General features: G+C 43.9%; 1 protein-coding gene across 1 annotated transcript; it reads right to left on the reverse strand.

Moving 5' to 3' along the window:
• Nucleotides 1–1,739: 1,739 nt before the first annotated feature.
• Nucleotides 1,740–9,448, reverse strand: LOC105353972 (uncharacterized). The gene is made up of 2 exons (XM_078946152.1): nucleotides 2,075–9,448; nucleotides 1,740–1,987 (listed from the first exon to the last, which is right to left on the reverse strand). The coding sequence occupies exon 1, from the start codon at nucleotides 9,321–9,323 to the stop codon at nucleotides 6,180–6,182; it is 3,144 nt and encodes a 1,047-aa protein (XP_078802278.1). The 5' UTR covers nucleotides 9,324–9,448; the 3' UTR covers nucleotides 1,740–1,987; nucleotides 2,075–6,179.
• Nucleotides 9,449–17,368: the final 7,920 nt, after the last annotated feature.

Genomic DNA, 17,368 nt, shown 5'->3' on the forward strand with positions numbered 1-17,368 from the left:
CATGGCTGTCTTTTCTGGTCCAGATAGATTAAACAAATGGCCCTTGGGCAATGGAGCGCCAGGCATCAGGTTTATGGCGCAATCATAAGGTCTATGAGGTGGGAGAGCACTAGCTTTGGTTTTGCAAAATACTGCTTTTAAATCATGATAACAACGAGGAATGTTGGACAAATCGACTTGGCTATGACACTCAGCGTTAGGAGAAGTAACGGAAGGGAGAGCAGAGAGAAGACAATTAGCGAGGCAATATGGGCTCCACTGGATTATAGTCCCTTGAGCCCAATTAAATTGAGGATTATGCAGTTTTAGCCAGGAAAACCCGAGTACTATGGGAGTATGGATGGACTTGGTGATGAGGAAACGGATAGACTCACGATGGTTGCCAGAAGTAATGAGCAGGATGGGTTTGGTGCGGTGGGTGATGCGGGATAAGAGTTGACCGCCTAAACCGGAAGCCTCGATGGGGTTCTCCAGGGGTTCTGTGGGAATCGACAGTTCATTAACAAGTTGCTGGTCAATTAAACTCTGCTCGGCCCCGGAGTCGACCAGGGCCCGTAACTCATGCACTTGGAGATCGTGACTTAACTTGACAGGGATTAGTAAAAAATTATTACCGGCCAGGTAGATGTTTGTTACCCCTCGCAGCCTGTCTCCTAGCGAGGGGTTCGGGTGTTTAAACGAAGCGGGCAGGAGATGACAATGTGGCCCTTTGCTCCGCAATAGAAACAGGCCCCCTCCATGCGCCGTCTGCGGCGTTCCTCTTCAGACAGTCGAGAGTGTCCAACCTGCATAGGCTCGTCTGGAGGTCTAGAGGGGCTGAGGGAGTCGAGAGGGGTGGCGTGAACAGCGTGTGAGAAGTTGGAGGATGTGGTGGTTGCGGCACGCTGGAAAACGGGCCCTCGTTCCCTTTGACGCTCCCGCAGGCGAACATCAGAGCGGAGTGCCGCAGAAACCAGTTCCTCAAATGACCGGGCTTCGGGTTGAGAACACAGATGATCCTTAATTTGTTCATTTAAAGACTGGTAAAAGATCCCCTTCAAAGCTGCGTCGGGCCAGCCTGCCTCGACCGCCAGAATACGGAAATCTATAACGTGTTCACTCACCGAGCGGTTACGCTGCCTGAGCGCGAGTAACCGACGGGTTGCTTCGTCCTGTTTGCGTGGTTGGTCGAAAATTAACTGGAACTCTCTGAGGAAACGTTCATAAGTGAGGTGGCTTATGGGATTGGAGGAGAGGAAAGCCTGGGCCCACTGGAGGGCTTTATTGCGTAGAGAGTTGACGATCAGTGATATTTTACTGTGATCCGACTGATAATGACGGGGGGCTTGTTGGTAAATCAGCTCGCATTGGAGGAGGAATCCTCCGCAGGCTTCAACGTCACCAGTAAATGGTTCCGGTTGCAGCCGGATGTTTTCGTGAGCGGAGGGTGATCCGGAAACGGAAGTAGCCGAGTTAGCCGTAGCTTGAGCCGTATCTGTTGGAACATGGGAAAAATGTCCGGTTAAATTGTTCAATGTCTGTGTCAAACCGTCCAGGCGGTGAAAAAGGTCCTGTTGGGCCGCGGCCATCTGGGATAGGGCGTCGGCCTGGCGACCAAGCAATATGCCTTGCTGGGATACGGCTAATCTGAGTCCCTCCGGGTCAGCTGGGTCGGGATTATGGCCAGTCCGTTCTGTCATGACTATAGAACGACTGAGACCCAGATGCTGAAACCCGGAATGAGACACAGGACAGAGATGTCTTGGCGAGAAGGTAGATTTAATATGAGGGCCAGACAGGTAGGTATCTGTTACTGGAGGTCCGAGAATGTAACTGCGGCTCGTGGCGTCACTGGTGGAACTGCTCGTTCGGGTCTGGAGTCGGCAGCGTGAGTCCGTCTCGTGAGGCAGCTGGTTCGGCAGAGGCTCGTGGTGAGGATGAAGGGAACAGACCAGTAGAGGAGTCCGGATTACGGCTGCTGTGGGTGACCACTCGTGGCTGAGGTTTCCTGGAGACAGGTAAGACAGCATATGTTAACTACTTGGCTTAAGGCAAGGCAACAAAGCATGAACTTGACGTGAGGCCAAATATGCACCATCAGGGGCAACGGACTGGCGTTGAATGAAGATCCTGGAGCTCCTTAAGAAGGCAGGTGTGTCGATGAGGTGAGTGGAAGCAGCTGGGGATAATCAGGAACCAAGCGGAGAGGAGAGGGGGAAGGAGTCTGACAGAGGCACCATGACACACCTCTGATCATGTTTGGAGGGAACGTAGCTTAAGCGGTTTCCAACATCGTTTATGGACATACAGGCTTCAGCGTTCTGGTGGTTTAATTAACCCTGACCCTTCAAAGAAGTCTCTTCTGAGAATAACCATTCTTGATCTGATACTTTTCTTTACATGTTTTTGATAATCCTAAAAGATGCGACTGAATTGTCTCAATTTCGTTGGATCCAGAAAAAAATCATTTTCTGTGGATGACATCCCACTCCCTCATTCCATTTTTGCATACAGTCAATGTCAACAATCCATTAATTTAAAGCCAGGCTGAGAAAAAGGCGGGCGGTGCAGCTATTGGCTCAAAGTGAAGGTCTAATTGATAATGATACTGAATTGTAGAGTGACAAAATCCCACCGTAGATCCTGCTGCACAAAACCTCATTCTTGCAGGGTTTCTCCTTATTTTGAGACAGTTGTATGTACTTTTTTCTGATTTTTCTAAATAAATCTTTATATGGAAAAAAGGAAGGAAAGGGCAAACATTTTTTTTTCTTTGTTCAGTTATCGCTTCCAGCAACAACAAATCTTCTTCTGCTTTCAACGTGCTCTTCCTCTTCGGCTTGCTGTGTTGTTGTTGCATTTTCACCATGCTTGCCTTCAGCTGTCAGGACTTTGCATTAATAAGGTTTTTAATAAGATGAAGTTTGTTGTGAAATAGAGCTTTTTTCTTGGTCCCATCCGTGTTAATGTTTGAAAAAAAGCATTATGGACAATGATTGAGATTTTTAGAAAAGTTGTCTTCAAGTTTCAGAACAGACAGAAATATTTTATGTGTTGCTGAGGAGTCCTGACTTTTTTTTTTTTGTTTCCATTTTTTCTTGCATACTGGTGCATAGTGGTGATGACCTGACTCATCTGCTGATTTTCAGATCTCTTTAGGGCTTTTTGGTTGTTTTACTGCATCACACAAACCACCAGTTGATAATACCGGAGGAAAATCTAGTGCAGCAAAAAAATCTACTGAATTTTTTAATTTTATCTCAAGCTGTCAGATAACATTTTGTTTTCGTAGCAAAAATAGATTTTTTTTACATACTTGGTAAAAATTGTATAATGACATACTTTTAATGCATGTGACCTTCAGGCAAGAAAGGAAAAAAGTCTGAGGCCAAAAGCCACTGTGATAACTCATTTTAACCCATTGTGACCCTGAACGGAAATAAACATTTCAACTTTTTGAAGTTTTTTAATTTGTATGTAGCGAACTCAAACATTTCATGGATAAATCTGAAACATCCACATCTGAAAAGATTCAAATCTGCTTTATAAATACGATTTTTGACAGTAAAATGTTTTTACTGCATGCTCATAAGCCATGTGCAGAAAGAAATTGCTCCTCCTCTGCTTTTTCTTTGACACTTTGTTACACACTGGATTGCTCCAAACTAGTAAAAAGCTAAACTCGGTCTTCATAGTTGATAGTAAATGGAAAAAGTGTTGACGATTCAAATTTCCTGAATGCTGTATCTACTTTTCATATATACTAAGGCCTAAAGAATTAGGTATTATGTTCACACTTTGCTCATCCCGTTTGTACTGTTCCCCTAGCAGGTGTTACAGGATGAGTATAGCAAAGACAAGTAGTCTAACAATAGGGTAAATAAAGCATCAGCTCAGAGGTAAAGGTCACCTCTTGTTTTTGTCCAGATGATGAAACAAAAGGTTTGTTTTAAAGAAGCCAGCGCAGTGATATAGAACAATTGTGACCGGAACTTCCTTTTTAGGATTACATCTTCACTGTCCATTCCTTTTTAAGTCACACCCAGCAGCCAATCAGATCAAGTATTCCCCCTGACCATGGTATAAATGACAAGAAAAACTTTCTGAATGTGAGTCGGTAAACTCTGATAATCAGGATGTTATTGAGAAATTGGTTCCCGTATTACCTGCACCACAGGGCACCCAAAATTATAAAGCATACTGTCAATGAATTGACTACTTTTTTGAATTGATGTCATATATAAGATGCAAAGCCAAGAAGAAGGGGTAACAGATAAGTACGTCAGTCAGACTTCATCAACTGCGTTCACAGTCATTCTAGAGTTTTATTTTGTGCCACGCTGCATGTTAGCCTCGTTAGAGGTGTTAGCCACGTTAGCGTGCTCACACCTCTAACTCCAAACCTTGTTTGCAACCTGTAGAAAACAGACTAAAACAATCATTATTGTGACTATTCCAATACGCTACATGTTAGCTGCGTTAGCGTGTTCACAATAACACCCAACCTTGTTTGCAACTCTGAAAAAAACAGTGGGATATTCTGACAGAGCACCGTGTGCTTCTCAAAATCGCTTCAACATCAGTAAACACAAGCAGAATTCATCAATATTTAAGACGGTTTGGAATATAAAGCAGACAGTTTTTTTTGAAAAAGATGAAGGCATATAATGACCTCAAGTTTAGAAAATACGATAGTTTTCAAAATGTCTACAAACGTTTTGGTCTAGACATCACCTGCTGCTTTGTACAACTTCAGAAAAAGGAACGACTCCTTTGCCATTCTCAAATTAATATGAAGATAATCCTTATGGACATACAGAACCTGTTTCCTGCAGACTCTGTAATGATCTATTTATCCGATCCGCCTTCTCTAGCATCTCCTGGACAGAGCATGAGCAGGTTAGAACTCCCTGTTTGGACAAAAAATGCAAAAAGTTGGTTTATTTGAAGAAAAAATCTCATTGTGTTCTCCAGAGGTGGGAATTAAATTGAGTTATTATAAAATTGGAAAACTTTTCTCTAAAGGAGACATAGTGGAACCATTAATATCCTTAATTTGCAGATGTGCTCCAAATTCACTTAATGTTTCAGTACTAATGGCTGAAAATATGATTTGCTAAATCTTTTGATCAATTACCTTAATCCAGAAATTTCAAATCTCGTCTGCAATAAGTCAGAATCGAGTCCAGGCAGGTAAAATTTGTTCATTTTTTCCTGAAGACAGACAGGAGGATTTTATCCTGCTGCAAAACTCCCATTAGAGCTGCCTCCACCGATTGCGAGGACAGATTGATAACATTGATTTTGCAAGCATGTCACCTCACCGGCGAGGACTGGTGGAGACAGATCAGGAGGTTTCAGCAGCCAATCACAGCCCGGCCTCAGAGTCTGTCAGTCACCTCCCAAAGGGCCAATGAGACGGCCTGCAGAGGCGCAGACGCCATTCCCTCCAAACCTGTGCAGTCAAGGGTTAAAAACAAATTCACTTGATGAGTTTCACAGAGAGCAGCCTGTTCTGCAGCTCAGAAACGGACTCTTCACATGTTTCCATCTCTGCAGTGGGTGTTTCCTGCAGTCTTAATGTGGCGTCGCACTTTTCAGAAATTTCAATAGAGCCGGTGCAAAAAAAACATACCATTTTCAAGACTTAAGGATGTAGAAGTGTACTCAATTGCTTTGTGACATAAATTTACTTTAATAAAATACCAGCTTAACCCTTCTTGGGTACTTGTGTTTAAAAGATTTCACATAAAAAATAGGAAGCCAAGTTTCTGCATCTAGTCCAGTGGTCTCCAACCTTTTTGAGGTCACAGTCCAGTGTAATATCAGACAATATTTCACCGACCAGGCTGTACGATTTTTTTTTTTTTTTTTACTTTTGATGTCAAAGTGGAAGCTTAAAAAATCAGACACCAGCTTCAGCCTTGTCCAAAGGTGTAATGGATAAAACAAAACAAAACAAAATTCTGGTAATAAAAATGACATTTTGCATAGATAATAATAAACGTGAATCCACTGTACAACTTTATAAGCAGCCTCTTTGTAACATTAGACAGGCAGTTGCTGAATATTCTGAATTGTACATGAAACATCTCATGGATGCACTGGGACGCATCCTCAGTGATGTATCCTGAGGTCATCGGGTGTTTCGGGTCTCACAACATCATACACCCTCACCCAGGCGACCCAGCCGGGGTTGATCAGACCCCGACTTGCGTCCCAGCAGCAGACCACGGATCAGCCCTCTTCATCCACAGCCACCTCGTGGCCTTCTTTGCGGCTTCGCACACAGATTGAATGGCCCTCTTTTTGGCCGCCCCTGTGATGCCTAAATGGCAGAGGACTTTACAAAGGGAACGTCCCGCAAAGCCTCTACAGCCAACTTCTACAGGCTCATAGAAAGTTTTCCAGCCTCTTTCCCTGCACCCCTCAACCAGTTCCTGGTACTTAGCGCGTTTCCTCTCGTTTGCTTCCTCCATGCGCTCTTCCCAGGGCACCGTGAGTTCCAGCATGATCAGATGTTTTGAAGTCTCCGATATTAATAACATATCTGCGCGGAGATTTGTTCTCACAATGTGCTGAGGGAACCTTAGCTGTTTTTCTAGGTCAACCTGCAGCTGCCAGTCCAAGGCTTTGTGGAGAAGGCCTGTCAGTAATTGTTTTCGCACCTGAGGTTTCTCCCCAGCTTTGATGAAGGGTACTACCTTCTTTGGAGCGCGCTGGTTTTTGCTGGCTTTTATGGCTGAGGCTAAACTCTCAGCAAGTGCTTTAAGCACCTGGCGCAAGCGGTAGCGACCATCAGCCAGAGCTCTTGGGCAGGTGCTAAGGAGATGTTCTAATGAGCCCCTCCCAGAGCAAAGGAGGCAGGATGGCATTTCACTCTTTCCCCAGACATGGAGGTTTGCTGGGCTTGGCAGGACATCATAGACAGCTTGTACCAGGAAACGGACCCGATGGAAGTCTGCCTGCAAGATGTCTGCCCAGCTAATCCTGCGCTGCAGTGTACTCTCCCACCTAGTCCATGCTCCCTGCTGCCGAAGACCCGTCAACCTGCTCGCTCGCTCTTCCTCCACACCTGCTCTGACCTCTTCTTGGAGTAGACGGTGTCTTTCCTTGCCATGGGCCTGGCTGACCACAGTCTTTGGGAGGTAGCCCAAGCCCGCTCTGCCTATTGCCACGGTGCCCACCAGTGCCTTTTGTCTCAGACGTGACTCTGCCTCCTCCACTGCTTTTCCAGCCTTCCATTTTCTTCCTGTCCTCACTTCAATGCCCGCTGCTGACACCTTGCCATCTCTGGAGTCTCTATAATGTAGGACCACCATAAATTCTTCTGTGAGGCCAATGAAGGGCAATTGCAGGACATTACTTGTCCCATACAACGCCGAGCTGGTAAGACACCATGGAAGGCCCAGCCACCTCCGAAGAAAGCCACTGATCTTCTTTTCTAGGGACTCTACTGTTGTCATTGGGACTGCATAGACCAGCAAGGGCCACAAGACTCTAGGCAGGATGGAATGCTGATAGATCCAAGCTTTAAATCTACCCGGCAGACCAGACTTGTCTACCTTAGTGAGCCATACTCCAAGTTCTTTGTTGGACTTCTGGATGGCAGCAGCATCTTTTAGGCTTGAGTCGAAAAACTTCCCCAAACTCTTAACTGGTTGTTCTGTGATGGTCGGGATGGCCGTCACTGAGATGGAAAACCGGAACTTGTCAACCACTTTCCCCCTCTTCAGCACCATGGACCTTGACTTTGAAGGCTTAAAACTCATCCTTGCCCAGGTGATGAGTTTCTCCAGTCCTTTTAAGATCCACCTGCTCCCTGGGACCGATGACGTTGTGATGGTAAGGTCATCCATATAGGCTCTTATTGGGGGCTGTCGTACAACTGACTTGGTTAGGGGCCCTCTGCATTCCACCTCAGCTGCCTTAACCACCATGTTCATGGCAAGAGCGAAAAGGATAACAGAGATGGTACAGCCTGTGATTATTCCTTTCCCAATACGATGCCAGTCAGATTTTCCTGAACCAGAAGTGACCCACATCCTGAAGTTATTGTAATAATCCACGATCAGGTCCTTGATCTTACTGGGAACATGATGGAGGTGTAAGGCGAGCTCAACCAGCTTGTGTGGAATTGATCCATAGGCGTTGGCCAGGTCCAACCACAAAACACCTAGGTCACCTTTGTTCTCATGTGCCTCTCTGATGAGTTGTGTAAATACACCAGTGTGCTCCAAGCAGCCGGGTGCTCCAGGAATCCCCCCCTTCTGCACCGAAGGGTCGATGTAGTCATTTTTGAGGAGGAACTCTGTCAGTCTGCGTGAAACGATGCTGAAAAACACCTTCCCTTCAACACTCAGCAACGAAATGGTTCGAAACTGGTTGATGTTTTTCGAGTTCTCCTCTTTGGGGATCCACACTCCCTCAGCCCACCTCCACTGGTCAGGAACTCTTCCTCTCCGCCAAATCACCCTTAGGATCTTCCACAGGTGTCTGAGAAGTTGTGGACAGCGTTTATATGCTACGTAAGGTACACCACTGGGGCCTGGGGTAGATGCCCAGCGAGCTGCCTTGATGATCTCCTCAACCTCCTTCAGGCTTGGCTCCGTCAGATTGAACTCAATTGTAGGTGGGGCTGGCTTAATTAGAGCTTTGTTGGGCTCCAGTTCTTGCTCTCTCAGGGGATCGCTCAATGTGTCCTGGAGGAATTGGTTCACTTCCTCTGTTGAGCACTCAAGCTGACCACTACGCTTGTCCCCAAGCAGTTTCTTTGTGAAGCCGAAGGGATTGGCGATGAAGGCTGCACGCTTCCTGGCTCTCTCTCTACCCCGTCTCCGGTGCCACTCAGCTCTGCGTAGGCTCATCAGCTGCTTTCGCAGAATGTTTTTCAGCTCTGATAATGATTGTTTTTCCTCCTCAGTAGCTTTCTTGTGGTGTTTCTTGAGGGTACGCAGCTCCTGACGCAGGTGATGTATCTTAGTAGCCCTGCGGTTCTTGGTGTAGGGGGTATGCTTGGTCTGTCCTTTCTCTATGTGGCCAAATCTTTCTGAAGCATAGCTAACTATGATGGTAGTCATCGTTTGGAGTCGGCTCTCAGCATCTCCTTTGGCTGCGGCTTGGATGATGTTGGACACATCCTCATCAAACTGGCACCACTCACTCCGTTTTCTGGCTGGGGGCCACTTAATCCGCTGCTGCGGAACTACTCTGCTGGGGTTGGGAGGCTTTGGTACGTGGAGGGAGTGGGCTCTGTGGGTTGCCTCCTGGCCGGGCACCTCCTGCGTCTCACCAGGTTCAAGACCTGTGCGTTGCACCTCACTTTCCCGCTCCAAGCATTTCATTCTGGCCTGATGGATTTTTAGGCCTCGATGATTCTTGCACAGCTTTCCGCAAATACATATCACGTTTGTCGTTTGTCCGTTTGCATGAGTTCTTAACCTTAGGTCCGTCCGGATGGAGATCTCATCCTCCCCCCCTCTCGGGATCTCCTGGGGGTATCTCTCTGTAGGGCTTTCCGTAGCTTGTTTGGGTTCTCTCTCACGAAAGACACAGGCTGGGGTGCTAACCCATACTGTCCCGGGTGCCGTCTTTCCGAGCTGTCAACTGTCTCTCCAGTAGTCCACCAAACTGTTCTTGGTTGTCAACTAGTCTATTCCCAGGAGTCACTGGCTACGCCAGAACATAAACTTGTACATGAAACATCTCATGGATGCACTGGGACGCATCCTCAGTGATGTATCCTGAGGTCATCGGGTGTTTCGGGTCTCACAACATCATACACCCTCACCCAGGCGACCCAGCCGGGGTTGATCAGACCCCGACTTGCGTCCCAGCAGCAGACCACGGATCAGCCCTCTTCATCCACAGCCACCTCGTGGCCTTCTCTGCGGCTTCGCACACAGATTGAATGGCCCTCTTTTTGGCCGCCCCTGTGATGCCTAAACGGCAGAGGACTTTACAAAGGGAACGTCCCGCAAAGCCTCTACAGCCAACTTCTACAGGCTCATAGAAAGTTTTCCAGCCTCTTTCCCTGCACCCCTCAACCAGTTCCTGGTACTTAGCACGTTTCCTCTCGAATTAATATTATGGTTTGTAGGAACAACTGTCGCATTAATCCATTTTTACACTAGAGACTCCAGTTTTTTGTCTGTTAAATACTTTTATCCAAGTCCAAGGCTTTTCTTCTGTTTCTTCACCTGCTCTTTTCTGCAAAAGTAAACTTTCCAAAAAAAATTTTTTGTTAGCTTTGCAGTTTTAATTTAGAGGTCAGCGCAAGCAAAGTAGTAGATGAATTTTTGACTTTTGACAGAACGACTTGACAGGCGTCAAGAATGAGTCAGATTGGGGTTAGATAATCCAGTAGTTTTTCAAAATAAAAGAATCTGAATATAAGTAAAATGGAAAAAAAAAGTGGGTCATGTGTTTTTTTTCTCTGTGGCCCAGTACCAACTGTCCCACGGTCTGATACCAGTTTGCGGCTTGGGAAACCGCTGATCACGTCCATCTTTGCATGAGCACATCCAACAGTCATGAGCATCAAGACCAATCTGTAACATTCACAAATATGGAATAAAAACCCAGCATTCATCTTAAATTTGACCACCCACCATCATCATTTTCTTCTGAGAAGGTTGAGCAAATAGACAGAAACTCAGAAAACCAATAGCTAAATTGGATTTCGATTGGACCACCTTAAAAACTTCATGTGGGGTTCAGGTGGACCGCGTCGTTCGTCTGCTGAGGTCACAAACATTTTGCATTGACTGGCAGGGCTGGACAGCAGCATATGTTAAATGCAGTATGCTCTCACCTCACAGTGAGAAGGTCCTGGTTCAAATCCCGACTGTGTCCTTTCTATGTGGAGTTTGCATGCTCTCCCCATGCATGCATGGGTTTTCTAGGGGAACTTCACCTTCCTCTCGCAGTCCTAAAACGCGTTTCATGGGTTAATTGGTGTCTCTAAACTGTCACTATGTGGATGTGAGGGTGGGTGGTCCTGTAACTCCGCTTTCACCCGACAGTAGCTGGGTTAGCTTCAGCAACCCCATGACCCCGAAAGGGATTTAGCGGAGATGGTTTTCTGGTACCAGGCTTCATGCTTCTGTCAATTGAGACAACCCAGATCCCAAAGCTGCAAATGAGCCCCAAACCATCACACCACCACCACTGTGTTTAAGGGATGTTCTGATGCTCTTTTTTTAGTTTACAGCATTCCTCTATCAGATCATCAGAATTTGGGGTCCGGATGTTGTGTAGACTTCCAGATGTTTTCCCCGAATGAGACAAAGCTTTTTATTCTTTTGATTTATTTTCTAAGCAGTCATCAATATTTCCTAAGTCTAATTGTAAAATAATCAACTGATTTTAGATCAGTGAGGTCCCTCTGTGTCTTGCATGTTGTTCTGCTTCTTTTATGACCTCCCTGATGAATCTTTGTTGCGAGCCAAATTGGTCGGTCCATCCTGGGAGTGTTCTCCACCCCACCAAGTTTTCCCCATGTGTGGGTAACCACTCTTAAGTTTCAAAGTTGCTGAAATATCTCTGTAACTCTTTCAGACTTCAACATGTCAGCGAATTTGTCATCAGATCTAGAATTTCTTTCAACGACAACACAGTGTGTCTTTTTGAGATCTTCATGCTGCTCCTCTCTGCCCTGCAGCTCCTTCTATGCTCTTCTGTTTTCGAAAATGTCCTTGTGGAGGTGATCGTGTTATGTTCCTGGACTCACTCTTAGCTGGAAACGTGGCCTGACCCTGCCTCTTTGGACTGTGTCTTGGTCATGGCACCTTCCCTGGTCCACATCTGGTCGATACAACTCATTCCATAACTCAAGTTGGAGCCAGCTCATGACCTCTGGGACACAGCTGACACTCGCCTGTGGTTTAACAGAGCTGAAAGAGCCAAAAATAGCCCAGATTAGGCCCAGATGTTTTGTTGTCTGGAAAAAGTGAGTAAAGCAGCAAAACCAAAAACACAAATAAAAAGCAAGGAATCTAGCTGATTAGGACTTTAAGTCCTGCTCATTCTGAGGATTTGTTTCTTATAAGAGCACAGATGAAGCAATAACCAAAGGGATCCAGGAGTTGGCTTATCAAACACAGGATCTGGCTGCAGCCGTGTACATCAAAAGGGTTAACTCGAGCTCACATTAATAAACAGATCATTAAACATGTCAGCCATGCATGCATGTTCTGTTTCTTCGTTTCCACAGCTCTCTTCTGCGCTCCTCTAAAGGAGGTGACAGGTGGGACATAAAATGATCTGACGTCTCCAGCTCGGAACATCAAACGCTCGCACCATGACTGAGTCACCCCTACAGACTCCAGATCGCTGCCCTGCACCGAGAAAACACAGCGTCCCCCGCATAAACACTTGTCGGTAGCGAGGAGATTGGAAAGCGGGACACGGCTGTTGGTGGAGGAATGTAATCAAAGTCCGTTTTATTATGTTTCACAGCAGGGCCGCTGGACTCTGCAGCTTTTCCCCCCACACATCATTCCTCCAGGTTACTGTACGTGTGATGCACGCCTGCTTTGACTTATGTTTTTGGGAAGTGTATAAGAGTGCATGAGTGTGAATGTTTTTCTCAACTACCATGTGTCTACTGAATGTTTCTTAGTCTCTTTTTATGAGGAAAACTTTGTCATTTGTTGCTGTAGTCATAGCATATTTTCCGCACTATAAGGCATACTCAAAAGCTTAAATTTCTTTCAAAGAAAACAACAGCAACAAAATCCAACATATTTGGATTGTTTGTGGTCGTGTCTTTTGATGTCAAAGCGATTTTGAGAGGTACACAACGCAGTTTTAATACGAGTTTCAAACAAGGTTTGGCGTGATTGTGAATACGCTAACACAGTTAATGTGTAGCGGTGTTGGATTGTGGTTTTTTTATGTTACTGACAAGGTTGAAGTTAGCGTTGTCACAGTAACCTTTGTTCAGCTGTATCAGTCTGGGTTTTTTCTGTGTTGCAGAAAAGGTATTGTAAGTATGCTAACTAGATGAAGGGTTTAGTTTCCTAAAAAAAAGGCTTTTTATATTTTTATTAAAATAACTCATTTTCTTAAGAGGAATAGGATGAGTTATTTTGGTCACTCTCTTCCTCATCAAGGCACAACCAGATGTTAAGCAGGGGCTACCTCACAGCAGCTAACGTGTAACTGAGTCGGACTGTGAGTTTGTTGTGTTACTGACAAGGTTGGGTGTTAGAGTAGTCCCAGTTATGTTTGTTTTAGTAGTATCGGTCTGTTGTCCGTGTTGCAAACAAGACTGAGGTTTACCGGTACTTTAAATACACTAATGTGGCTAACATGTACCGTATTGGACAGTGTTTTTTATGTTTTACTAAAAAGTTCGTAACGTAACTGCAGTAATTTTTTTTTCAAGTATCAGATTCTTTTTACTTATTGCAAACAAGGCTGTGAAAAACGCTAACGGTTCTGCAGTGGCTAACGTGCAGAGGTGTTGGACTGTGTTTTTTCACGTTACTAACAGCATTGGGAGTTAGCATTGTCCCAATAACGTTTGATTTAGCGATGTCCATATGTTTTGACGTGTTACAAACAAGGTTCAAAGAAACAGGTGTTGCAAATATGCTGATATGGCTACCATGTAGCATTTGGGATTGTGTTATTTATGTGTTGCTAAAAAGTTTGGGAGTTAGCGTACTCAGAGTAACCTTTTGACATATTGGAAACAAGGTTGAGAAGAACAGATATTGTGAGAACGCTGATGCTTCTGGCGTGGCTAACATGACACCTATTACAAGATGCTCTAAAGTTACATAAAGTTTGACTAACTGACGGATTTATCTCTCTCTCTTTTTTTCCTGCTTAATATGCCTTGTAATCCAGTGTGCCCTGTAGTGTGTAAAATACATTACTTGAATTCCAAAGTGTCGACGCTTCAAAGATTATACAGTGACCTCTGCAGCCATATTGTCCAGGGTGCCTCAACCAATTTGAGGGTCAACTGATCAACTTTTCTGTTCCAAAAACCCGGTCCCTTGCTGCTTGCAGAAGAGGAGGTAGGGAAAAAAAATTGCAGGAAATCAGCAGTTGACAAAGCAGGGAAAACAAGAGTGAAAGTGCCCCTTGATTTGTCTGTAGCTCACTGGTCGGCGACGCTTCTTGAGAAACTCACTTCTGTAACTTTGTTACAGCTTAACTGCAGTCAGACTCAACACCACAAATGTTTCGAAAGTTTTAAAAACTCACAAAAGTCTTTCACAGTTTGTTGCCAAAAGTAGCAACTCAGTAAGAAGCGGCTGGAGAATGTATTTGTTTGTATCACTTGTCTGGTTAAAGCTCTGGTTCCACCAAGTGGGCATTGACACTGGCAACACCAGAAATCTGTGTTCTGGATCCTACTTCATTCAACAACTCTGGTGTTTAGGGAACAAGCAAACTGCTTTAGAGCTGGGGGTTTGATTCTCTTGCCAACAAACTCTTGTGAAGATGAAAGAATAACACAAAAGATGACAAATGTCAGCGAATGTGGATCGTTAGGAGCTGCAGGGACTTACAAATGCATAGCAGTCAATGGATCGGTAGCTGTTTTTGTTTCAGAGATTTTTTTCTGGGTATAGTGCCACCCCTAAATGAGTAGCTGCCTGAACTCTGGGGTTTTCCAGGTAGGAAAAAAATTAAATTTGTTGATTGTTTTCAAATGTGTTTCAAAAGTATCGGATCGGGACTCGGTGTGGGCAGACACGTAAAATCCAATTACTTGGAATTGGATCGGGCCCAAAAAACCTGATCGGAACATCCCTAAAAAAAACAACAAAGGTTTTTGGGACTTAGGCTAAAAATAGCATAAACATCATTAAAATACCACTGGGAACACTACATTAGAATATAGTTGGAGTGGGACTTTAATGTTTGGCAGGTTGAAAATGTGGAACATCTGTATGATGTGCCTGAGTCTCACTACTCACCCTTACTTACCCTTAAGTGTTGCTATGCCTTGTCATTCACAGCATGCCTGTGGAAAAAAAAGTGCACAAGCATTTTTTTTCTCTACAGACTCACAGAGTGGTCTACGATCTTAACACTTTGTGCGGGCCGTCTACATGCCCTGTACAGATTTTTTCAATTTTTTGCCCGCAGAGAGCCCGCATCCACCTGTAAGGGCAGTTGTGACTAAGGCTTTATGCCTCATCTTGGAGTTCCGACTCAGTTTCATCCACATCCAGGATCTGACAAGTAAATCGAAGAAAATAACTTTTTGAAAAAGTGAATGAAGTGATAACTGATATAAGGGTTGACCCCAAATGATTGCAACAGACTTGCTACAATGTGCAAAACTCCTAGTTGTCCTTTGGGATGTAACTTGGGATGTTTCGGATTTGTGTGGATAAAATTAATGATCTAATTTCCTCCCTGGTGGAATAGTCTTCTCATGATAAGTCTTTTTTTTTGGTGTCAGATTAGTCCAACTGGAAGGCCGAAGCTCTGACTGTTTTTCTTCCCTTTTTCTGCATCCTGTGAGAAACCATTGTTACAGTAAGGGGGAGAATTTTAAGATAACAGCGGATACGAGTCACAGGCTTGTGACACACCCGTCTCTGAATATCACTGGGAGCCTGCTCAGCATTTTTCTACCCTGCACTCTGATCAAATAGAAGATTGGGGAGGTGTTAGGAAAAATATAAAAGGTTCTGTGACAATAATATAATTAGTTACAATTTTAACGTTGACTCATGTTACCATCTGAGACACTGGAAGACCCGTCAAAAGTTTGGAACAAAAATCACCAAAACTATCGTAAAATGACCCGGTCATCCATTTTTTTTAAATCAGCTTATTTCTGTTCAGGTTTACAGGGTTAGAAGCTTTATTAGTGATACATTTTACAAGAATGGGGTATTCAAAGTCTTATCTACTGGCCACTAGTTTTTAAAACAAATAAATTGAATAATTCTTAAAAAGTGGCTGAATGGCTCGCTTGGTTAAATGTAGGACTGGCACACCAGGGTTTGTTTCCCGGTGCAGGACCCCATTTAAGCTACTGCCTAACTATGTAGCCAAGATAAAATACAGGGTTGTGCCAGGAAGGGCACCTGGTGTAAAAATCTCTGCTAAACCAACTATGTGAATAATCTCTAATCTGATTAACACCTTTATATTTATAAAACATTGATTATCAACAAATTTCCCGCTAAAATTGATTTAGTAATTTCATGGAAGCAGCCATTTTGAATTGAGAAGGAAAAGCTTTTCTACTGCCCCTAGTGGAACGATGATGAACTATAGGGCAAAAAATGAACTAAGTTATATACAATTGGTTTTTAACAAACTTATGAGACAGGGGTCTCAGAAACGCATGGATCAAATATGATATGGATACTTAAATAAGATTACATGTTGTTGTGCCATACACAAGGAGCCAGGTTGCGCAGGACACACATTAAAATACGATTTAAAAAAAGTGGGAGTTTATTTTCAATTCTGATTGTGAAGACATTCTCGAGCTTTGGTTTGAAATGTATGATTTTGCGAGGCTGAATCACACAGATATAACAAAGAAATCATCACTGAAGTCCTAGTTTAAAATGCATGGCATGCAGCTCTTTATTACGAAACCAAATATTTATGAAAATGTTGAAACAGCAATTTATTGGAAACATTTTTACATGAAATAGTTTTCAAAAACTGAAGTAAAAGCAATAAGAACAAGGGTAAAAGAAAAAAGCAGCAGAGTCTCATGCTGTGTTAAATGCTCAGTTGTAAAAACGGGTTTTAAGACGTGTTTTATAAGTGGACTGTGTAATGTCGGCTGAATGTACAGAAGCAAAGTGTTCCTTAAAAGAAAAAGCTTGAACAGAAAGTGCCCTGAGATTCATCTTGGACCTTTGTACTGCCAGGAGCAAATGTCCGTCAAGGGTTTCAGCCGATGGGTCTTCACGTGAATTCAGTTTTGAGTTGTTCAAAATTTTGGGTTGGTTGAGAATTATGCAGTTTACCGTACGTGTTTTTAACGTGGTTTATTGGCCATTATTCTGTAAATCTTAGGCAATTGTGTGTGATCATTGTGAGATGCATATGCAAATTTCTGTCTTTCCACGACTGTTCCACGTATGTCTAATGGACTTTTTAGGCTCGTACCACCGACGTATAATTTTCAAAACCCAATATTTGGCGCACATATCACAATATAATTACATGATTGACGCTCAAATCACTAATGAATTGCATAAAAAATAGCTCGCTAATCATGTACCCTTTATGTTTTACATTGATTACGTTGTTCTTTGCATGGTTTATTCAAACTTCCTCCATGGTTTTAACATGGTTCAGTTGGGATATATCTGTAAAAATTTCACAAAAAGACCAAACTTTTCTCACTTTTTCCACGTATATTCACGAAAAGCCAACAGCTTTAAAA

The sequence above is a fragment of the Oryzias latipes genome, chromosome 4 (genome assembly GCF_053564925.1).
Source record: "Oryzias latipes strain Hd-rR chromosome 4, Olatipes_Hd-rR_3.1".
NCBI lineage: Eukaryota > Metazoa > Chordata > Actinopteri > Beloniformes > Adrianichthyidae > Oryzias > Oryzias latipes.